The sequence below is a fragment of the Bubalus kerabau genome, chromosome 3 (genome assembly GCF_029407905.1).
Source record: "Bubalus kerabau isolate K-KA32 ecotype Philippines breed swamp buffalo chromosome 3, PCC_UOA_SB_1v2, whole genome shotgun sequence".
NCBI classification, from domain to species: Eukaryota; Metazoa; Chordata; class Mammalia; order Artiodactyla; family Bovidae; genus Bubalus; species Bubalus kerabau.
Window position 1 is genome coordinate 1,617,565 of NC_073626.1, and position 23,142 is coordinate 1,640,706.

The following is a 23,142-nucleotide window of genomic DNA, read 5'->3' on the forward strand; positions in this document are numbered from 1 at the left end:
TTCTCCCCTGTGTGACCTTGGTCAAGGTCATCATCTTTGTTTTCACTCTTCATCTGTAGGATGGGGGTCAAAGAATCACCTAATGGCAGCGGGGAAGACCTGCTGAGAAACACACATGACCTCAGTTCCTCGGGGAGGCCAGTCTGGGGAAGGGATGGCAGCAGTCTTCCAGGGACACTGGGACACTCGGCAGGGCTTTGGCTCATGTCAATCATTGTGAAGGTCTGTCTAGTCAAAGCTATGGTTTTCCCGGGGGTTATGTACAGATGTGAGAGTTGGACCATAATGAAAGCTGAGTACCGAAGAATTGATGCTTTTGAATTCTGGTGCTGGAGAAGACTCTTGAGCGTCCCTTGGACTGCAAGGAGATCCAACCAGTCCATTCTAAGGGAAATCAGTCCTAAATATTCATTTGAAGGACTGATGCTGAAGCTGAAGCTCCAATACTTTGGCTACCTGATGGGAAGAGCTGACTCATTGGGAAAGACCCTGATGCTGGGAAAGATTGAAGGCAGGAAGAAAAGGGGACGACAGAGGATGAGATGGTTGGGTGGCATCGCCGACTCGATGGACATGAGTTTGAACAAACTCCGGGAGATGGGGAGGACAGGGCAGCCTGGTGTGCTGCCGTCCATGGGGTCGCAAATAGCCGGACACGACTGAGCGACTGGAAACCAACAATCATTGTGAACAGGCGAGCTGCCCTCTTGCGTGTCCGGCATTGTTGAAAGTGTTTTATCTTCTGTTTCTCAAATGACCATCTAAGCTGCATCTATTTTGTATTCAGAGCAGAACTTGGGACTCAGGAAAGCTGAGTGACTGTCCCAGGGCCACAGAGAGGGCTTGGAACCCAGGCAGCCTGAGTGCTCAGCCGCCTGGCCAATGGTTCTCAGACTCGTGAGCCCGTTGGAGCCCAGAATTCCAGTCCAGCCCAGCTGTGGCAGGGTCCATCTCTAGCAGGTCCCCAGGTGATGCTTTCTCTGCTGGCCCCTGCAAACCACACTTTGAGAATCCAGAAAGCAGTTTCTGGTGGCCAACAGGCTCTTCCGGACACAGGGTGTCTTCCCCCCACCCCGCTGCCTCCCTCCCGTGCACTCCTGTGTCTCTTCCTACTGGCTCCGACCACGTTCAGTGACTCAGGAGGCCGACCAGCCTGCCCCAAGTCCCCGTGCCGCCTGGGCCGGCCTGCCTGCCTCTGTTGCCCCTTCCCACCGCAGTGGCTGGTTTTCCCCGATGGGGCTCGTTGAAATCATCCACCTGGACATGGACTTGTGTGCGTTGTGCTGGCCAGACCTGCCCCACTGAGGGTTGGCTGACAGTCGGAGTTGGAAAAGGTGTCTTGCTGGTTCTCATGACGTTCCACGGGGCCAGCCAGGCCTGAGGAAGAGAGACTTTTTGAGAAACTAAATTTCTGTGCTCCTGGCCAATTTTGATGAACTTTTGACTTCCATTGAGAACCAGGAGTTTTATTGACTGAGCTCCTGACCAGGGAGCAAGATGCATGGCCTCCAGCTTGCAGCCTGTAAGTTCCCGCCCCGTGAGCCTGAGCCTTCCCCGCTCTTACGGCCCAGGGAAACAAGTATTGTGCAAACAGGAAGCCTCCTCTGGGGCCGAGGGCATGGAAAACCTCACACTTGACCGTGGGCATCAGAAGCCCACGTCCAAGTGCCCTGGAGGAAGGTGCCGGGTTTCCCCCCCGGGGGTTGCGCTGGGGTCCCAGCGGCCTCTGCTTGAACAACGGCAGGGCCCCAGCTGATGTTTCATCACCGGGTGGGAGTTACATAACATGAGGCCTTCTAACGCTCAGCTGTTCCCTGAAGCAGAAAGCAGTTGGGTCAGAATCCTGTTTTTTCCACAATCTATTGTTTGAAACTTTGCCCCAAGATCCAGCAGAAATGTGAAGGGGTCCCTGAGCCATCTGCAGATAGAACAAACCGTGCCTCCCTCCGCTGACATCACGCCCAGCAGCTGGTCCTGCCCAGGTTCTGGCCTCTTGGTTTCAGATGAAAAGCCTTCTGAGGGCAGCCGTGGTGATGACGTGGTAACCCCACAACGCCTGGCTCCTGGGAGGTCTTCAGCGAGCACTTGTTCATTGGTATTCTTGCTGGAGAAGATGAGGAGGAGACTGGTCCTTGACGGGCAGGTGCGACCCTTCCCTGGCTCGGGGCGCAGTTCCCTGGCTGAGCTGGGGACAGCTGGGGGTGTAGTTAGGATGTGGTGTGAACTTTCTGCTTCGGCTCTAAAAGCAGGACTTGAGTCCCTTTGTAGTCTCTTTATTAAGCAATAAACTGATGGCAAGTCACCTGTCCATGAAGTGAAATCAAAAGTGTATGGTGAACATGCCCAAGGTTGTAATGATGAGACTCAGTTGGACAGCTTCTGGGATCCCAGGGTATTAGTGTCTTCAAGCCTCAGTGTCCTCATCCCCGATGGAGAGTGGATTATAATAACCTCTGAAAGCACGTACAGTTTGAGGTGCAGGGTTTGAATTCACACCACAAAACCACGTAAGGGAGGCTCCAGGTTTCGCTGGTGGGCCTTTCAGTTCCAGCCTCCTCCCATGAGGGGATGACTGGGTTTTGAGACAAAACCATAGTGAGGCTAAGAGAGGCTACTGGGCCCACTTTTACTTTGGAAGTTTCTTGTGAAAGTTGGGTGAGATAACTTAGGGGGAAGTACTTTATCAACCTTCTAAAAGTGAGGGACTCTTCTTGGGATAATGTGTGAGGGATAATGGGCAGGTTTCAGAGGCGGGACAGGGCGGAAGAAATATTTTTTCATTAGCTTGCTGGTCGTTCACACAGGTGTCGATGGAACCCAGTTGGCAAACTGTTGTATTCTAATTTTTTTTTTAATTAGCACTTTTACTTTATTTATTTATTTGGCTTCATCTGGCTTAATTGCAGCACCAAGGGCCTTCATTGTGGGATTCGGGCTTTTCTCTACTTGGAGTGCTTGGGCTTAGTTGCCCTCATGACGTGTGGGATCTAGGTTCCCTGACCAGGAATCAAACCCACATCCCATGCATTGTGAGCTGGATTCTTAACCCCTGGACCATCGGGGAAGTCCTGTGTTCTTACCCTCTTTTCTCCATGTGGGAGAACCACCCTGAGAGCACAGGGTGGATGGATTTCTGCTGTTTGTTGTCATCTGCCCGCTTGGTGGGCATCCCAGGTGGCTCAGTGGTAAAGAATCTGCCTGCAATGCAGGAGATGTGGGTTTGATCCCTGGGTCAGGAAGATCCCTGGAGAAGGAAATGGCAGCCCACTCCAGTCTTCTTGCCCGGAGAATCCCATGGACAGAGGAGCCTGGCGGGCTGCAGTCCATGGGGTCAAACGGGAGTCGGACATGACTGAGCGACTGAACGACAGCGGTAAACCCTCCTGGCACTGAAGCGGAACCTCTCCTGGCCTGTCTGCCCCTGCCTCCCTGCTCCTGGGGTAGGAAACTGTGAGTGTGTTGAAATCGTGGAAGATCAGAGGCCAGTTCCTCTCCAGGGTGGACATCAGATCTCACGGAAAGCCACAGACTCAGCTCTGTCTCCAAGCCAGGGCCCTTCAGGCGGGCCTCCGGCCTGCACGGCATCCTCAGAGCCCGTGAGAGGCAAGCAAGAGAGCCCAGCCCGGCAACCAGCTCATCCCAGGGCCGCTCCTGGGATGTCTGTGCCCGACCTGTGCTAAGAAACGGTGTCCTCAGTGGCTCTGGGGCACTTTGGTGTCGTGCCACTAGCTGGACGCCTAGAATTTGGTGTGCTCAACCCGACCACCGCCTTCCGTGGGAACATCCTGCCCCCCGTGCTCAGCGTGTGACCGAGCGGTTTCTGGGGGCTTCTTCCAGGCCCCGCCCAGCCCCGCCTAGGCGTGGATTCCGTGCAGTGGCCTGCTGGGCGCCCCTTCCAGGCCCGGCTCCTACAAGCTGGACGCGCCTTGTGACTGTGGAGGGCTGGGAGAGGAGGCGGCTGGCCCCAGGGACAGCGGCCAGGCATGTTCGGGTAGCAGTGGAAGGGTTTCCAGAGGCAGCCGCGCCCCTGCCATCTCTGCCAGCTGCCAGTAAACCGCCACCCTCCTTCCGTTTAGCCAGGTGACACGGTTTCAGCAACCTTGCAGCAAGAGTTTCGATGATGCCAGTTGGGGCTGCGGAGCCAGGATGGAGGCTGAGCCTGAGTCAGGCCATCAGGGTTCAGGGGGCAGAGGGCAGAAGGCACGGAGGCTCTCGAGACCTCCCACCCCTCCATCATTGGTGACTTGGGATTTCCAGTTTCCTATTGAAAAAGCTCCAAGTTTGTTTTGAAATGGGAGCTAAGAAGAGCGTCTGTGTGTCCAGGACACCAACATCTGCTGGGAGCGTCTCTCTCGCTCTGTCTTTCTTTGAGATCTCGGGGCTGGCTGCTGTTCCCCTCTTGCCGTGGGGCCTCTGCCACCCGGGGCCTGTCCACCCACCCCTGCCCCGATCTCTGACACCCAGAGGAGCAGAAGGACATGAGGGGGGCCCAGGGTGTGGAGTCAGGCACCCTAAATCCACACTCTGCCCCGCAGTCTCTTCACCAGTAAACCTGAGCTAAATTAGGGCCGGAGAGGAGTCCCATAAGACTCCAGGGCCTGGCTCACAGACAGCGTTTGTTACAGACCTTGAAAGGCCCCTCTGCGAGATTGTTCAGTCGCTCAGTCATGCCCGACTCTGTGACCCCATGTCCTGCAGCCCGCCAGGCTCCTCTGTCCACGGGATTCTCTGAGCACAAATACTGGAGTGGGCTGCCATGCCCTCTTCCAGGGGATCTTGCTGACCCAAGGATCAAGCCCTCGTCTCCTGCGCTGGCAGGTGGATTCTTCACCACTGAGCCACCAGGGCACCCCTCTGTGTAACGCCCCTTTCTACTGAAAGCGAAGATTCTTCTTTCTGATCCTGGTATTTTCAGAAGCGGCGGTGCCGTTTGTGTGCTGGGACCAGTCCAGGTGTGGTTTTCTCTGGAAGCCGGTGAACCAGACACTCCTTCTTGTGACTCAGCTCACTGCCGGGGACCCTTCTCCTAGTGTTATTAAACATAATGAATCCACGGAGCCGCTGACACTCTGAGTCTTTTCCAATGAGTCAACTCTTCGCATGAGGTGGCCAAAGTACTGGAGTTTCAGCTTTAGCATTATTCCTTCCAAAGAACACCCAGGGTTGATCTCCTTCAGAATGGACTGGTTGTATCTCCTTGCAGTCCAAGGGACTCTCAAGAGTCTTCTCCAACACCACAGTTCAAAAGCATCAATTCTTCGGCACTCAGCCTTCTTCACAGTCCAACTCTCACATCCATACATGACCACAGGAAAAACCATAGCCTTGACTAGACGGACCTTTGTTGGCAAAGTAATGTCTCTGCTTTTGAATATGCTATCTAGGTTGGTCATAACTTTCCTTCCAAGGAGTAAGCGTCTTTTAATTTCATGGCTGCAGTCATCATCTACAGTGATTTTGGAGCCCAGAAAAATAAAGTCTGACACTGTTTCCACTCTTTCCCCATCTATTTCCCATGAAGTGATGGGACCGGATGCCATGATCTTCGTTTTCTGAATGTTGAGCTTTAAGCCAACTTTTTCACTCTCCACTTTCACTTTCATCAAGAGGCTTTTGAGTTCCTCTTCACTTTCTGCCATAAGGGTGGTGTCATCTGCATATCTGAGGTTATTGATATTTCTCCCGGCAATCTTGATTCCAGCTTGTGTTTCTTCCAGTCCAGCGTTTCTCATGATGTACTCTGCATATAAGTTAAATAAGCAGGGTGACAATATACAGGCGTGACGTACTCCTTTTCCTATTTGGAACCAGTCTGTTGTTCCATGTCCAGTTCTAACTGTTGCTTCCTGACCTGCATACAGATTTCTCAAGAGGCAGATCAGGTGGTCTGGTATTCCCATCTCTTTCAGAATTGTGCACAGTTTATTGTGATCCACACAGTCAAAGGCTTTGGCATAGTCAATAAAGCAGAAATAGATGTTTTTCTGGAACTCTCTTGCTTTTTCCATGATCCAGCAGATGTTGGCAATTTGATCTCTGGTTCTTCTGCCTTTTCTAAAACCAGCTTGAACATCAGGAAGTTCACGGTTCACATATTGCTGAAGCCTGGCTTGGAGAATTTTAAGCATTATTTTACTAGCGTGTGAGATGAGTGCAATTGTGCAGTAGTTTGAGAATTCTTTGGCATTGCCTTTCTTTGGGATTGGAAAGAAAACTGACCTTTTCCAGTCCTGTGGCCACTGCTGAGTTTTCCAAATTTGCTGGCATATTGAGTGCAGCACTTTCACAGCATCATCTTTCAGGATTTGGAATAGCTCAACTGGAATTCCATCACCTCCACTAGCTTTGTTCGTAGTGATGCTTTCTAAGGCCCACTTGAGGGCTTCACATTCCAGGATGTCTGGCTCTAGGTGAGTGATCACACCATCGTGATTATCTGGGTCGTGAAGATCTTTTTTGTACAGTTCTTCTGTGTATTTTTGCCATCTCTTCTTTATATCTTCTGCTTCTGTTAGGTCCATACCATTTCTGTCCTTTTTCGAGCCCATCTTTGCATGAAATATTCCTTTGGTATCTCTGATTTTCTTGAAGAGATCTCTAGTCTTTCCCATTCTGTTGTTTTCATCTATTTCTTTGCATTGATCGCTGAGGAAGGCTTTCTTATCTCTCCTTGTTATTCTTTGGAACTCTGCATTCAGATGTTTATATCTTTCCTTTTCTCCTTTGCTTTTCACTTCTCTTCTTTTCACAGCTATTTGTAAGGCCTCCCCAGACAGCCATTTTGCTTTTTTGCATTTCTTTTCCATGGGGATGGTCTTGATCCCTGTCTCCTGTACAATGTCACGAACCTCATTCCATAGCTCATCAGGCACTCTATCTATCAGATCTAGGCCCTTAAATCTATTTCTCACTTCCACTGTATAATCATAAGGGATTTGATTTAGGTCATACCTGAATGGTCTAGTGGTTTTCCCTACTTTCTTCATTTTCAGTCTGAATTTGGCAATAAGGAGTTCATGGTCTGAGCCACAGTCAGCTCCTGGTCTTGTTTTTGCTGACTGTATAGAGCTTCTCCATCTTTGGCTGCAAAGAATATAATCAATCTGATTTCGGTGTTGACCATCTGGTGATGTCCATGTGTAGAGTCTTCTCTTATGTTGTTGGAAGAGGGTGTTTGTTATGACCAGTGCATTTTCTTGGCAAAACTCTACTAGTCTTTGCCCTGCTTCATTCTGTATTCCAAGGCCAAATTTGCCTGTTACTCCAGGTGTTTCTTGACTTCCTACTTTTGCATTCCAGTCCCCTATAATGAAAAGGACATCTTTTTTGGGTGTTAGTTCTAAAAGGTCTTGTAGGTCTTCATAGAACCGTTCAACTTCAGCTTCTTCAGCGTTACTGGTTGGGGCATAGACTTGGATTACTGTGATATTGAATGGTTTGCCTTGGAAACGAACAGAGATCATTCTGTCGTTTTTGAGATTGCATCAAAGTACTGCATTTCGGACTCTTTTGTTGACCATCATGGCTACTCCATTTCTTCTGAGGAATTCCTGCCCGCAATAGTAGATATAATGGTCATCTGAGCTTATGGCAGGACAAATGTGCTCTAAAAATTTAACTAAAATACTTGTACGAGTAATTGTGAAAGAGCTGGCACTTCATGTCAAACGGTACATGTGCCAGTAACGGGCAGGCTTGGCCCGATGCCACCCCAGGGGACGTCTCTCACTCAGAAGTGACCTTTCCCCACTTTACACTCAGCCGGCTGGTACAGCATCTACCATATCACAGCACTTCTCATGGTCTGTTCTGTAGTTTAGTTGGATTACGAGGATCTGAAGAAGGGACCAAAATGAGAAGCAAGTGGGTCTTTGCCTTCCAGGAGCTGACCCTCTATTAGCAACTTAAAGACAGGATCCCCAGTGGTGGTTCAGAGAAGGGTCTGCTCAGTGTTCGCGGAAGCACAGAGGTCAAGGGCAGAGGCGAGAACTTCCTGTGTGTGGAGAAGACTCGTGGGGAGGAGCCGTGTGGACAGGGCGCGTGGGTAAGTGAGTCCACGGGTCTAGGCTCAGTAGCCAGCATCCTGGAACAAGGTCAGGGCACAGGCGGCCCTGTGTCCGCAGAGGAGGGTTTCTCACCCGGGCGCTGCTGACACCCGAGGGCAGGGTGCGCTGGGCGTGGGGCCGCCCTGTGCGCTGCAGGGCGTTCCCGCCTCCAGGCCTCCAGCCGCTCGAGGCCCTGGTGCCTCCCGCTGCCCCAGGTCGTGGCATCTGAACCTCAGATGTCGTCGCACGTCACCTGGGGCTGGGGGCACAGCCCTGACGGAGAATACGGGCAAACACACAGACACACGTGTGTGAGAAGGCACGTGTGCGTGACTGAGGACAGACACAGGCGAGGAGCAGCTGGCACCCTTGGCTGCTTGTGACCGAGCCCTCAAAGCACGACAGAGGAGGGCGATGCTCCCCCGAGTGTCCTCGTCCCTGGAGGCGCAGACCCGCGAGGGCCCACCGTCTGGTCGTCCCCCCAGAGCCCAGGGCTCTCATGGCCTGTCTCCCACAAGGCTTGCCCTCAGAGCCCCAGTCCCACCAAGCTGTGATGTCTGACCTCCGCTAGGAGTCAGCGGTACCTGAGGACTGTTCCTCCTGGAGCAAGCATTTTATTTTAAAGTGCACCTGGTTTTTTAAGGTAGCGGATATAGCTTAGCCGGAGACTCTCAGCGTGAGTCAGAGGGTCTGCCAGCAGGGGAGCCGGGACCCCCAGGACAAGCTGCAGGCAAGCAGGCTTTCTCCTTGGCTCAGCCCAGCCTGCTTAGGGTACAGTCCGCGCTCCAGGTCTGAAGGACAGCTGCTTAAGAATCGGCTAAGGTTTTTTCCCTTTTGCCACTAGAGAAGGGGAACGTGCCTTGTTGCTCTATGTCAGAAACTCCAAGCACCACGCTCTTCCTGTGCCCCCTGCCCACCCCGGAAAATCCAGTCCTGGACCAGCTCCGCACAGCTCGTGACCCTGAACCCGAACTCGAACCTCCCCTCTCCTCCCCCGTCCCGGGCCGACCATGCACTCTGCCGCTGGCCTCACCAGTGGCGCTTCAAGGATTCCCCACAAAGCTTCCAAGCCAGGATGCACTTGCAGCAGCGAAGCACCCAGCCTCTCGGAAGTTGCCCCGTGGGTCTGCCACTCCTGCCTGGCAACTTAGAGGGTGCAGGGCCTTCATTCTGTGTGGGAGGGAGCAGAAGAGGGACAGTGTGCCGAAGATGTAGAAGCAGAGATAAAGGGAGATATGAAAGCAACAAGGAAATTGTTGCCAGGCAATATGCCTGGTTGTCAAAGAGACAGAGGCGTCGTCAGTAATAACCCACGAGCCATCTTCAATAGCAGCCCGTAAATCCCTGAGCTGGAAAATGTCTGTGTCGGGAGGGGTAACGGCAAACAGTTCTCCAAAGAACCAAAGCATTGAGCTCCCCGCCCCGTTCCGTAAATATGGACCTTGCTGTAAGCAAAGAAAGCTTACCAAGAGCTTTATTCATTGTTGTAACAAAACTGGTTGATCTGCTCAGAAAGAGAAGTTTCCTGTGTAACTAACTGGTCACAGAGCTGCTCACACTCAGAGTCTTTCTTAACACCCAGGAGAGAAGAGCCGGCCAGAGAGACAGAAACCCAATGCTTCACTGGAGGAACATATTTATTTTTTATTTGACTGGCGTGTAGCTGGTTTAGGAGGTGTTAACTTCTGCTGTGCAGCAGCGTGACCCGGGTATGCACGCAGACGTATGTAGCTGTTTGTATTCTTTCCCATACGGTTTATCAGAGGGTGTTGAATATGGGTCCCTCTGCTCCCCAGCAGGACCCTGTCGTTTATCTGGGGAGTATTTTATCGTCACGGGAGCGCACAGCCAGTACAGACCTTCCATCCTCAAGGCTGGTGCTTCCTCCACAAGGCAGGATGTCATTCAAAACAGACTTATCACGGGCTCCACACACAATGTGTTGTGTGTATGTTAGTCACTGGGTTTCCTTGGTGGCTCAGTGGTAAAGAGGGAATTTCCTGCAATGCAGCAAAGCCGGGTTTGATCCCTGGGTCAGGCAGATCCCTGGAGAAGGAAATGACAACACACTCCGGTATTCTTGCCTGGAGAATCCCATGGACAGAGGAGCCCGGCGGGCTACAGTCCATGGGGTCACAAAAAGTTGGACACGACAGAGACTAACACGACACAATGTCTATATATACCCACAAAATGTAAGATTAAGTAAACTCAGAGTACACAGAGAAGACTCCTCCAGGTCTGTAGAAAGTAGAGGAGAGGGCACCCTGGCAGGGCTGTGGTCTTCAGAAGGCTGAGAGATCACTGTTTCTTGCTTTGAGTGTTGAATACATGGGTGAGTTCACTTTGTGGAACATGTTTGAGCTATCCTACTTACAGGCGTGGAAGGTACCGTGTAAACACTGGTTGATGCCTCAAAAATGGCATTTATCAAAATACCGACTTTTTTTTACATGTTTTCGAGCTTTCTGAAGTCAAATAAAGGTGATCCCTAGTTAGGAAAATTGATGGCTGCAATGATGAAACGAGCAAACGTCATCCAAAGGCAACAGAGCGAACAGAGTGGACCGTGTGGCAGTCAGCGGTCCCGGAATTCCCGGACCCCGCCCCGGGGACATCGCCGTTGCCTCGCCCTCCCCTCAGCTCTCACGCTCTGCTCTGCTGACTCCTTGAGGGAGACTGTCTCCTCAGTGGACATTACTGTCCACTTGAGTTAACTCACTTATGGAGTAAATATATTTTAATTAAAAATACCCACAATGATGAAAAAGCATCAATTTTTGAAAATTAGTTCAGCAAGCAACAGCAGCAAATAGTGTAGGACGTAAAATACAGTAACAAATTAATGAGTTTAAAAGCCACGAACGGGAATTCCATGGCAATCCAGTGGTTAGGACTCCACGCTTCCACTGCAGGGGTACGGCCTCATCTCTGGTAGGTCCCACAAGCCTGGAGGGGCTGCCAAAAGATTCCACCAAAGTCCTTACCTTTTGATATAGTGAGGTCATAGGAGAGCAATTGAAAATTTTAAGCATCTGCTGTTTTGCCTTGATAAACAGCTGGGTTTACTTTAAAATGGGAAAGTTGTTACACAAATTCCTGAATATTTTTTTTACCAATTTTTACCCTATTTCCTAATGTATCAAACTTTGCACAGAACACTGAATTTGCAATGCGTTTAGTCTTTGAAAACTGACTTTTAAAAATATTGTGCAATAATAAAACATCGACACTTCTAATTTACAGGAAACTTTTATGTATCTGCTGAAGCAAAGATCTTACTACCAGGATTTGTTGTAACAGACATTTGCAAAACACAGGAAGGGCTGGTGTAAGAACTTCAGGAAAACCTCTTTGAGGAACTTTCTCTTGCTGTGCAGGCTGGGCTGTTCATGGTCTCCCCCGTGAGCTGGAAAATCACCTTTGTTCCTTGACTCCTGTGAGACGGCACACTACACCTCACCTGTTGGCAGAGACTGGTTTCCTCATTCCACAGGGCTCTGCCATACCCTGTAGGCGGGGCTGCGGTCACACAAGCCACCAACTGTTTTTTCAGGTCGGAAAGTATCCGGTGTCGCAATTCCGTGCATGTAATTTGAACCCCAAGAGGTTAGATGAAGAAATGCTTTTCCACTTTATAACCCGTATATGTCTCAGAGCCATCCACCTTCCGAGGTCAAAGTATGAGATCCTTTGCAAGTCCTGGGAGGTTTCTGAACAGACAGATGCATCCTCTGGCACCCTTGTGTGCAGAGATCTCAGCTCTTAGCAGTGACCCGGGAGGGGCTGGGGCACTGGAGATGTGCCTTGGAGATGTGATAGCTCGGCAGGTCCTGCCGCAGGGCCGTCCACCCACTCTTCCCAGGCAACCCCAGGTTATATGCTGCGTCTCAAACGTGAGTGTGTTTGAGATTGCAAAGTTATTGAAGATTTCCTTTAAACTGGCCGAGATTCACAGCTGAGCGAGAAAACACAGTATTACTAGTGAAGGGCGAGCATCTCTTCCAAAAGCTTCGAGTGCACTCAAATTCCCCTGGGCGGTTCTTGGTGATGCATCAGGAGGAGGTCTAATCCAAGGCCCCAGGCAGCTTCCTCCCTCCCGTCTGCAGCCTGAAGACCGCACCGCTCACCTTAAAGTACAAACATCGAGTGTGGAGCACCATGCCTGGCCCCATGTGGGACTTGGAATCTGGGAACTGACGTATCTGTTTGAAATCATGTTGAATGTCAGCTCTTTAAACATGATTCTGCCCTAGACAGGGCTTCCCAGGTGGCTCAGCAGGAAAGAATCTGCCTGCAATGCAGGAGACGCGGGCTGAATCCCTGGGTTGGGAAGATCCCTTGGAGGAGGAAATGGCAACCCACTCCAGTATTCTTGCCTGAGAAATCCCACGGACAGAAGAAGCTGGTGGGCCTACAGTCCCACAGGGGTTGCAAGAGTCAGTCACCACTTGGCAACTAAACCACCAACCACCACAGCCCAGACGCTTTTTTTCCCCCTTCTTTTCCTCTGAAGTGTCTTCTTACTGACTTCTCTGGGTTTTTTATCTTCCCTTTTGCATTCTTCCATCCTTTTGTCTTTCTGGATTACATTTTTCTTTCTGAAAGAAGTTGTGGATAATTTCTCCTGATCTGACCAGTCATAGTTTCTCTCTCTTGCCATCTGTAATTTGCTAATAAATCTTACCCATTTAGTACGTCATTCTTAACTGTGTTTTTGAGCTCTAGAATTTCTGTCTCATTTTTGAGACTGATTTAAGCTTCCAGTTATCCGCTGAGATGTTTACCCTTGCCTTCTGTCTTGCTGATCAGGGATGACAGTGTTGTTTTGTGATTTGTGCGTGATGGTTCTTATAGCGGGAGCCTCAGGACCTGCGCTTCTATCCTCTGTGTTTCTGTGTGCTGGTTTATGTTGTCATGGCTCAGGAGGGTGTCTTCAGGACAGACCAGGTGTCACCCATCCAGTTACCTTCGACTGTATGCTGGATGTTGTATAAGAAAAGCTGCTTATAAAAAGTCATTTGAAGTTTATGGGTAATCTTTCTGCCCCTGGGTTGTAGCAAACCAGGATGAATATAACCCAATTCTAGGGCCTGGAATTTTCCAGGCTGTCTGACGACTTCAGCAGGGCTGCATTCTGCAATGGTTCACTCATACCTTAGGGTGTCAGGAGGTTGAATGGGGCCCTCACTCTTGATGGGTCCAAACTCAGGCTCCCTAGCCTAGCACAGTGCCAAAACCCCCACATCACACCTCATAGATCTCTTATGGGTTGGGAGATGCCCCAGCCCCTGCTGGGTCTTGGGCTCAGTGTTTCTCCATGATCAAGTCAACCTTCCCCCGAGGGGCTGCCATGTATTTTTTTGGTTTTCCAGTTGGTCTCCAGAGGTTTCTGGGTTATCTCATTCATCATTATGAGAGGTGGACGTTCTCCACATCAAATATGAACTGGGGGACTTCCCTGGTGGTCCAGTGGTTGGGACTCCACACTCTCACTGCCAGGGCCACAAGGGCACCGATTCCTTCCCTGGTTGCTACGGGCAGTGAGACCAGAAAAAAAAAAAAGAATCAGATCTAGTCCCTGCTCTCGAATTTCCTAGTTGTTCTGACTACAATAGCTGATGGTAGTCCAGGGGCCTGTTCCCTCAAATACAAAAAGGGAGGATTTGAGCAGAGCTGCTTGGGCCCATGTAACTCGATCAACACGACCTCCTCTAAATCGCTGAGTAGATGTTGGACTGAGGAGCAAAAAGAGACAGACCACTGTGGCTTTCCTCCTGGTCCCTGTAGCCACGAGGCCTTGGATGGCAGGCGCTAGGGAGAACCGTAAGAAAGGAGGAGAAACGCCTGCCAACGTGAGGCCTGCTGGGATTCTGTTGCTGTGCTGTGCAGTCACTCCGTATCAGCCAGATGTAAGCACAGGTCCGGCCAAGAACCTGCTTCTGCAGTCTTGGCTTGCCCGAGATCAGGGAGAAATAAGAAGAGGACTGAGGTCAGTCTGGTTTGCACGATCTTAGGAAACTTTATTAACCAACCCAACAGCTTCATGAGAGCAAGAAGCAGCAATTCAAGGCACATTCCAAGAAGAACATTGACAAAGACTGACATTCATCAAATAGCACCCTGCCACCGCTTCCTCTACAGCCTTGCATAAAGCTGTCCTGTTACCATAAAGACGTGTGCCAGGTGATGGACATCAAGAGCCTTCATCAGAAAACAGGGGAGAAGGCAGTGAGCAGTGAGATCCTGTTGCCATTTCTTGGCTTCTTTCCTGATAAGACACCTACTGCCTGACTCCTTGTGTCCCTCATAGCGCACATCCGGAGGAGCACGGGAGAACAGACAAGGGAGGGTGTGGGTTACCGCCAGGCCGGAGGGCTGGACGCAGGGTCAGAGACCTCGCCAAGGCAGGGCTGTCTCAACCCTGGGCCTCAATGGGGGCGCTCGCCTGGATTTCAACTGAGTATCTGTTGAAGCCTCCCCTCAGCTATCAGGACATCTCTCTACTGCGGCTTCCAAAAGTCTATCTCTAAAAGCAGATGACGGCGTGACCACTGTCCCCCACGGCTCTCAGGAAAGTATAGCAACTTCCTAGACTGCTACATTGTCAAGGATCTACACATCTGATTTTTCTCTTTTTTTAACTCAGTGCATTCAAGAGAAATCACGGGATTTTTTTCAGTATAAAAAAAGAAGAGATACCCATGCCAAGTGTGAACAGCCAACAGAGCTGAGCTTACAAAGGAGGTTAAAGATTCATTAAAGAAAAGTACTTTATGGGTAAAGATATATGCGAATGGTCCCCATCTAAAGGGCAGGCAAAGAGCTTAGGCTTGACCTTGCATTAACGTCCCTAGCTTCTATGGGGAGGAAAGCCTGCCTAGAAACAGGATGTGCGAGGAGGGCTTGTGCTGGATGAAGAAGATGAAAGGGTGGTCGGCAACGAACTCCTCCTCTGGCATCAGCATGGCGAACTCGGTGAGGACTCCCGTGGCGGCCGCCGCCTCCGTGCCCTCCTCGTGCACGTCCACGACGGACTTATGGACCACCTTGGATATGAAGAGGTCCCTGGCCCCCGACATGCCGGACAGGTCCGCCTTGCTGCTGAAGAGATCCCGTGCACCCAGGCGGGCCAGGGGCTCGTTGAGGTCGTAACTCTCCTCCAGCTTGAACCTAGGCAGCTGGACCCTGACCTCAAGGAGGTCTAGGCTCTCGGGTCGGGTCCACTCCCGCAGCTTCTCCAGAGTCAGCTGTTGCTCAATCTGGAAGAGAATGAGCGAAAAGAAGAGCTGAAACCATTCTATGGAAGTCAGTCGACAAGGTGTTCTTTAGATGAACGGACCATCCTACCCACTGCTCACTGGTTTCCTTCATGTTTGCACCAAAACAGGTTCCACCTGGGGACTTCACACCGTTCCGGCTGCTGGTGATAATAAACAGAGCCGCGTTCCCAGGCACCAAGGCCCCCGTCTGGACACGAGGCCCGGGAACCACCCGCCCCACCCAGGACTGACTGCGCCTCTGCCATGCTGGACCACCGCCACCATGGCTGTTAATACCCTAACCGACTGAGTGACACAGGGTAATTTTTAAAGCTTTCTTCTATGTCTTCTATTTATCTGAGTCCCAGTGGTCGCTGGGTTATTTGTAAACCTCACACAGCGGAAGTTGTCCTGATGGACATAGCTCATGAAGCTGAAGCTCCAATACTTAGGCCCCCTGATGCCAAGAGCCGACTCATTGGAAGAGACCCTGATGCTGGGAAGATTGAGGGCGGGAGGAGAAGGGGACGACAGAGGATGAGATGGTTGGATGGCATCACCGACTCGACGGACATGAGTTTGAGCAAACTCTGGGAGATATTGAAGGCCAGGGAAGCCTGGCGTGCTGCGGTCCACGGGGTTGCAAAGAGTCGGACACGAGTTATCGACTGAACAACAAGAAGCAGCACACTGGTAAAACCAGAAACAGACCTAGTCCCTCGTCTAAAGTGGGGAAACCGTAGCACGTGCTCGAGCCCTGCTCCAAGTGCCGGATCACCCCGCAGAGAACGCGGGCGCACAGTGTGAGCTGTGTGAGCCCAGCTCCTGCGGCCGCCCTGTTACTCCTGCTTCACTGGGACAGAGCCACGCCACACTGCCCTGCTGATGCTGCTAATCCCGGACTGTCTATGTTAGAGTCAGGAAGGGACAACCATGGAAATACAGCTGAGAGCAGGAACAGCCAGCTTCTAACGCATGGTGTAGCTGCAGACGGCTAATATCAGACCCCACTCAACAGGAAGTTTAGTTAGGAGGGGAAGGGCAAAGCACACAACAGGGCAGACACACGGAAGGAAAACTGCCCTCTTCACACTCCTGCCTCTTCCACACACACACACACACACAGTCCGTGCACCACGCGGGGAGCGGGGCCGCACCTTCTTCAGCCCCGTGGCCTCGTCCTGGATGTCGTCCGGCAGCAGGATGACCATACTGAGGTCCTTGCCCTCGTAGGGCAGCTCCAGCACCCGGCACTTAAGGTCCTTGATGTAGCCAAAGGGAAACTTCTTCTTCTGATACATCATCTTCACCGTTTTCGTTTCTTTCTGAACAATCAGACCACAGATCGCCCATCATTATCCGCATGGCTTCGGAGCACAGAGTCATCTAGACAGTCGTCCGCCCTCACCTTATTCAGTCTGAAAGGCGCATCCTTGGTGGCCTCCACCATGAACTTCTCCTGCCACTTCCCTTTGAAATAGATGGCATTCACCAGCACCAGCTTCGTCAAGCTGTCAACCATACCTGAGGCCAACAGCTCCGGAATTTTCCCTAAAAAGACAAACTTAGCTTTTTAAAAACCCACCTATCAGAATTCCAAATTTGAAGGGACCTTTGATTAGCACTGTGCTTCCCTCATAGCTCAGTTGGTAAAGTATCTGCCTGCAGTGCAGGAGACTGGGGTTCAATCCGTGGGTCGGGAACGACCCACAGAGAAGGAAATGGCAACCCACTCCAGTATGCTTGCCTGGAAAATCCCATGGACAGAGGAGCCTGGTGGGCAGCAATCCATGGGGTCACAAAGAGTCATGCACGACTGAGCAACTAACACACTTGATTAGCACTGAAATGCAATTCAAATGCTTCCTCCTACCCAAAGTCCTGTCACATGGCACTAAGTTAGCTAAGGCCCCCGGGGTGCTCCCACTGGAAATAAACCAGCTGGGAGGGACTTCCGTGGTGCTTGGGTGGTTAAGAATCTGCTTTCCAACGCAGGTGCTGCAGTTTACATCCCTGGTTGGGGAACTAGGATCCCACAAGTCTCGGGGCAGCTAAGCCCACACACCACACCTGGGGAGCGCACGCCACAATTAAGACCGGACAACTGGAGGGCAGATCAGGGGAAACACAAACTACCCCGGAGGGGTGATGCTTCGAAACAAGGTATTGGGTTAAAGGGCTAAAAACAGGAAAAATCTCCTTTTCTGGGATGTATGATAATCAGTGGGCCTCATTTGGAGACAGGCCATTCTTTATCAAGAAAGGGAAAATTTCTTAACTAAAGTGTTTCTAGTCACTAAGAAGTAAATCACTTCTTCAAATCATCCAAGTGGTCGCCTAACTCCCACAGGGAAGCTTTTAACAGACGTCTAAGAGGTAGGACAGCTCCTCCGCGGACACGTGGCCCACTCGTGGTGCGTGTGGCTGTGACGGCCGCTGTGGGTGTGGAAGGGACAGGTGTCCTGTGGGTGCCTTGACCATTCCGTGACTACGACAGAGACACGAACCAGAGACACGGCCTGACTCCTTAGACGAGGCGTTGGCGAAAACACTCCTGGCCACAGCGGCTTGTAGACATTGGATTGAGGTTTTGGTCCATTTATTCTACAGTCAATGTTAGTTTCAACTTTTAAGCGCAGTCTGGGGAACTTACAGGGAAGAAGCTTTTAGCACCTTCAATTAAACCATGTTTACGTTTCCACTTGGAGAGATTCCTGTGTTTGAAAGCTGTCTGGCCTGGGCAGTGAAGGTGGACCCCAGGGTCAGGCCCAGAGGCGAGGGAAGGGGAGGGTCCCCTGCAGGGGGAGAGGTGGGCGGAGGGAAGGAAGGACCCGGCGGACGGCCAGCGCCGCCCTCGCTCACCTCCCGTCTGCCCTTTGACCCACTCGTTTATGGTCTTCCTCGCTTCCTCGGAGGCCCGCAGAAAATCCACACTGGCCAGCTCAGCACTGTACATTCTCTGCGTTGAAGCTAAGAACTCCTGTTTAAGAAAAGAAACAGGTGTCGTGAGTAAGTCCTTCTCCATACAGAGGTGGTTCTCCAAAATCCTTAAAAGCAACAGAAATAATCCCCAAAGGCATATTTCATGGTAACAACAAAAATTCTAGCTCTTCTACTTTTTTAACTCTGGTGAAAAACACATAACATTGACTTGACCATCCTAACCACTCTTACGTGTACAGTCCAGTAGTTTTGGTGTTGCACAAAATTTACCAATTCTTTTCTAGTCTCTGACTAGCATTTTCATAAACAAGCAGACACTGGCTGTACTTGGACGTGAATGACGGGCTTCACTCTGGATTTCTCTAGTAGAACAGCCAGGGCTGACCTTTTCACTGTGGGGATGGGATGAGAAAACGAAATCACATCCGCCGAGGCGAATGCTGTTGGTTATGTTTTCATTCTGGATTATTTTTCTGAATGTTTATAAAAATTAAAACTGGTTTGTGTGACTTGATTGTGCTGGGCAAAAAGTCTGCATTGTCTTTCGAGTTTGAGAACACGAAGAGCAAAGCACTCACAGGGAGGAAATCATAGCTCTTCTCTCCAAATAACCTGTTGGCGAGTTTCAGGGTGTAGGGAGCACAACGCTTGTTGATAGCAGCATTCAGATTCTGAAATCCCGAATGAATCTCAACTCCTTCGAAATGGAGAGCCTAAAATAAAGGAAATATTATTTCTATAACCATGGATTTTGAAATTATAACCCGGTTCCTTGGAATTTGCTTTCATCAAATTAATGTTTTAGTACTAATTATTGATCAGCAAAATCCAAAATGTACTAGCTTCGTGAATCATAGTAACTGTATTGAAAGCTGCCCTTTTGCATCACTTTTTTGATATAATTACAGTTGCACAAATATGAGTGGTTAATAAACTAAACATGTATACAAGTCTGCTTCCCCAATCATAAATGGTATGTTCATATCTGTACAAATAGAATTCTCCTGAAAGTTCTCAGAAATAAACAGTAGATAAAAGAATCATCAGCTATGCAAGAACACAAAGGTAGTAGAGACTGGGAGGTTTTTTAATTGCCTTGCCAGCGTCAGTAACTCACTTGCTTAAAAACAATTTCATTAAACTTAACACCGGGCAAAAGTTTAATTCTCCACATATCAGTTACACCAAGAGCCACTTTATGGTTTTATGAGGCCTGGGCTGGTTCCTTCTTTTAGGGCACAAAGAACAAAGCTCTACCGTGTACAAAGGCCGGTCTCTCCCTGACATGTGGAGCGTGTGTGTGGGCACTGTGATCCATCTCTTCAGGGAAACAGGGTAAGAACCTAAGACTGCTCTTCACTGAGGTTATGAAGTTCCTGGAAAACCTCAAATCAGAAGCTCAGATTACCTTGCAGGGGCAGCTAACAGTTACTAGTACTAGGGGTTTTTTTCTTTCTTTTTTTTTTTTTAAGTAGATTTTTGAAAACTTTCAAATGCTTCTGTATCTACAGTGATGAAAAACGTTGGTTTTCCATCAAGTACAAACACTTGTACTTGTTGCAGCTGCAACAGGCCGGTGAACCCGAATCCGGGCTGGACCTTCCCTGGCTCTAGGTGCAGCGTGACCAGTGGCCTGGGCTTTAGAAAGACCTTCGCAGATGCCCTTTCTTTCGAGGAAAGCCAGAGTTCCCCACTCAGAATAAAGCAGGCACAGCACACGGGTGCCCTCCACACCCCCAAGGACAGGCAGAGTCTCCGCGTCGCCTCCCCGTCTCCCTGAAGGGCCCTCCTGCTCACACAGGACACGCCTGGGCCAGGCCCAGAAGCACAGGGCTGGACGCTCTCGTGGCCCCTGCACCTCTCCACTAGGCGTCATTATGCTCACAAGGAACAAGACCCTGCAGGCGCTGATGGAGCCAGGAGCCGGCATCACAGGCAAAGCAGAAAGCAGACGGTCCTGGGGAGGAGGTGCCTGTGAGAGCCAGCGGGCGATGCTGGGGCAGAAGCAGCAGGCGGCGGGGCGGCCAGTCTTCTCACTGCTCTGTCCTCAGCCCGGGGGAGACACCGTGGTCACACAGGCGGGTGTCCCAGGGCGAGGCTGACCCATTGCACTTCGGATGTGCTGACCCCTGTGATTTCCCCAAATGTGGGAGACTCCACTGGGCTTCCCCAGTAGCTCAGGTGGTAAAGAATCTGCCTGCAATGCAGAAGACCTGGATTCGATCCCTGGGTCGGGAAGATCCCCTGGAGGAGGAAATGGCAACCCACTCCACTATTCTTGCATGGAGGTCCCCTTGGACAGAGGAGCCTGGTGGGCTACAGCCCATGGGGTCACATAGAGGCAGACACAACTGAGCGACTAACACTCCACACTTCACACTTGCTCAGCCCATGCAAAAACACTGTCTGTCTCATGCATGCATCCATGCGAGGTTGCTTCAGTCCTGTCTGACTCTGTGGCTCTATGGGCTCCAGGCAGAATAGTGGAGTGAGCTGCCGTTTCTTCCTCCCGGGTATCTTCCCGACCCAAGGACTGAATCTGAGGCTGTCGCCACAACTCCTGCGTCGGCAGGTGGGCTCTTTACCACTAGAGCCACCCCATTGCAGGTGCTCAGAAGAGACTGGATCATGAAGGACAGCCTGCATCCAAGTGGATTTTCCCTGGGGCTTTTTCTGGAAGTCTGACCTCATGCAGTGTAACGTATAGCATGACACACAACGCTGAACACTGAGACACAGTTCTACAGACCCACTGTGCACGCCTGCCTGCTAAGTCGCTTCAGTCGTGTCCGACTCTTTGTGACCCCATGGCCTGCAGCCCCCCAGGCTCCTCTGTCCATGGGATTCTCCAGGCAAGGATACTGGAGTGGGTTACCATGCCCTCCTCCAGGGGGATCTTTCGGGCCCAGGGATTGAAACCGAGTCTGCCTGAGTCTCCTGCATTCCAGGCGGATTCTTGAACATTGAGCCATCTGGGAAGCCCACAAACGCACTGCAAGAGCTCAGAGGTACAGCCTTTGGTCCCGGCTGTGGCAGGGTTCAGCTGGGAAAGCAGACTATTGTGGCTAGTTTCTGCTGACCTTGGACATTTGCGCCGCGGTCTCGCCTCTGGCCCCCAGAAAGACCATGGCCAGCGCTGACGAGATGCTGAAGGGGGAGATGAAGATGTTTCCGGCAGGATTGTGCTCGGTCAGGGCGAGGAACAGGTCCACGGCGAAGCGGGTGTTTGCTGCGCTCAGCTGCTCCATGGTGAGGCTGCAACGCAGAGCAGAGCCTGAGCCGCCCACGGCCGCACAAGCGAATCAGCAAGGTCACCCCCGTCTCCTCTCAGCTTGGGCCACCCCCCCTTAAGTTCACTGGAACTTGTACTTTCTCCTTCTCTTTCTAGGAGGGCAAGAACCCGCAGGCATAGATGTGAGAGCCTGGGGAGACTGGCCAAGGACTCAGCACTGACATGGGATCCAAGTTTCCCATAGAAAATCAGGGTGACCTGCCAACCAATGAAGCAAATTCCAGCAAGGAGACAGGATGACCCTCGTTTTGGGGTTCACTGTCTGATGTCAGGAGAGGTCTTGTCCCCATTCTCGCAGGATATGAGAGCTCGGAAACCCAACACAGGCCCCGAGGCAGGTCGAGCGGCTGGACAGGGAGAAGGTGACCAGAAACCCTGTCCCTCCCGCGGGCAGCGGGGTCTGCGGGTGCAGCAGCTGGCCCTGGCCCATCAGCTGGCCCCTGTCCCCGCCCGGCCTCGCTCTCAGCCCCACACTCGGGAGAGGAAGGGGATCGGCCGGCGGCTGCCCCGCATGCGAGTCACAGCTGAATTATTACTGTCGCTGACGAATCGCCTCCCGCGCCTCCAGCAGCAGGAAAGAGGAAGGAGGAGCGGCTTGGCCTGGGCCTGACCGCACACACAGCTCGGGAGGAGGGGGGAGAAGGGCTGGGTTCCGCCTTCGGCCGCCGGCGCCGGCCTAGAGCGACCAGACGCGGCGCGGGGACCCCGGGACTGGCGCACGGCGGGGCGGGGTGACCGCCGCACAGGAGACTCCGCGGGGCGCTGGCCAAGGGACTGGGTGACCATCGGACAAGGAGTTTCCGCGGGGCGCACGGCGGGCCGGGGTGACCGCCGCACAGGGGGCCCCGCGGGGCGCAGGGCAGGGGGCCGGGTGACCGCCGGACACGGGGATTCCGAGGGGCGCACAGCGGGCCGGGGTGACCGCCAGATGCCCCACCCCGCGGGGCGCGAGCGGACCCGAGCCTGTCCCGCCCGCCCAGCTCCCTGCCCGGCCTTACCCGCTGCTGGGCTGCCTGGGCGGGGCGGGGTCTGGGACAGGCCGGCGCGGCCCTTATAGCGGCAGAAGGGGGCCGCACAGGCGGTGAGGGCGGGACGCCCTGCCCCCTGACTCACCTCCCAGGAGCCGGAGCAGGGCGGTGCATCCGGCGGTCAGCCGCGTGAGCGCAGCGACCTCCTGGGGATCAGCACCCCTGAGTTCCCAGCAAACTCAGGTCTCCGTCAAGGGCCTGTCATCTCTGTCAAGATGAGCTGTTTCTTACTAAGGTGTGAATGACTGAGATGCGGATGCATCACCTCTCAGGCCAAACCAGCCTCTTTGAAGTCTCATCTGTACACTCCAGCCTCTCCGGTTATGGGGTGCAGGAGTGGTGGTGGTGGCGGTGGTGAGGAGGGGCCCTCAGGGTGAGAGGAAATAGAGTCAGTTCCAAGCAACATCGCCCAGGTCCCTGGCTCAGGTGTCCAGTGAATTCAGCCCCAAGACTCCCCTGGCAACTGACAACCCCACCAGGCTGGGTCAACTCACAAAACTGCTCACACACCATGAGACCGCCCATTCGTGTGAATAAGGTATTTCTTACCCATTACCCAACACTGAAATGTA

The 23,142-nt window shown here is 52.0% G+C and overlaps 1 protein-coding gene and 1 pseudogene across 3 annotated transcripts; one reads left to right on the forward strand and one right to left on the reverse strand.

The window, feature by feature from the left end:
- Positions 1 to 14,044: 14,044 nt before the first annotated feature.
- Positions 14,045 to 22,609, reverse strand: SERPINB1 (serpin family B member 1). 3 transcript variants are annotated; one of them, XM_055574513.1, is made up of 7 exons: positions 22,541 to 22,609; positions 21,331 to 21,505; positions 18,829 to 18,963; positions 18,170 to 18,287; positions 16,716 to 16,858; positions 16,465 to 16,632; positions 14,045 to 15,307 (listed from the first exon to the last, which is right to left on the reverse strand). In XM_055574513.1, the coding sequence occupies exons 2-7, from the start codon at positions 21,496 to 21,498 to the stop codon at positions 14,906 to 14,908; spliced, it is 1,134 nt and encodes a 377-aa protein (XP_055430488.1). In that variant the 5' UTR covers positions 21,499 to 21,505; positions 22,541 to 22,609; the 3' UTR covers positions 14,045 to 14,905. The 3 variants fall into 3 exon arrangements, with proteins under 3 accessions (XP_055430488.1, XP_055430489.1, XP_055430487.1); XM_055574514.1 differs by lacking the exon at positions 22,541 to 22,609 and adding an exon at positions 22,079 to 22,098; XM_055574512.1 differs by lacking the exon at positions 22,541 to 22,609 and adding an exon at positions 21,741 to 22,047.
- Positions 20,304 to 20,412, forward strand: LOC129648091 (uncharacterized; annotated as a pseudogene).
- Positions 22,610 to 23,142: the final 533 nt, after the last annotated feature.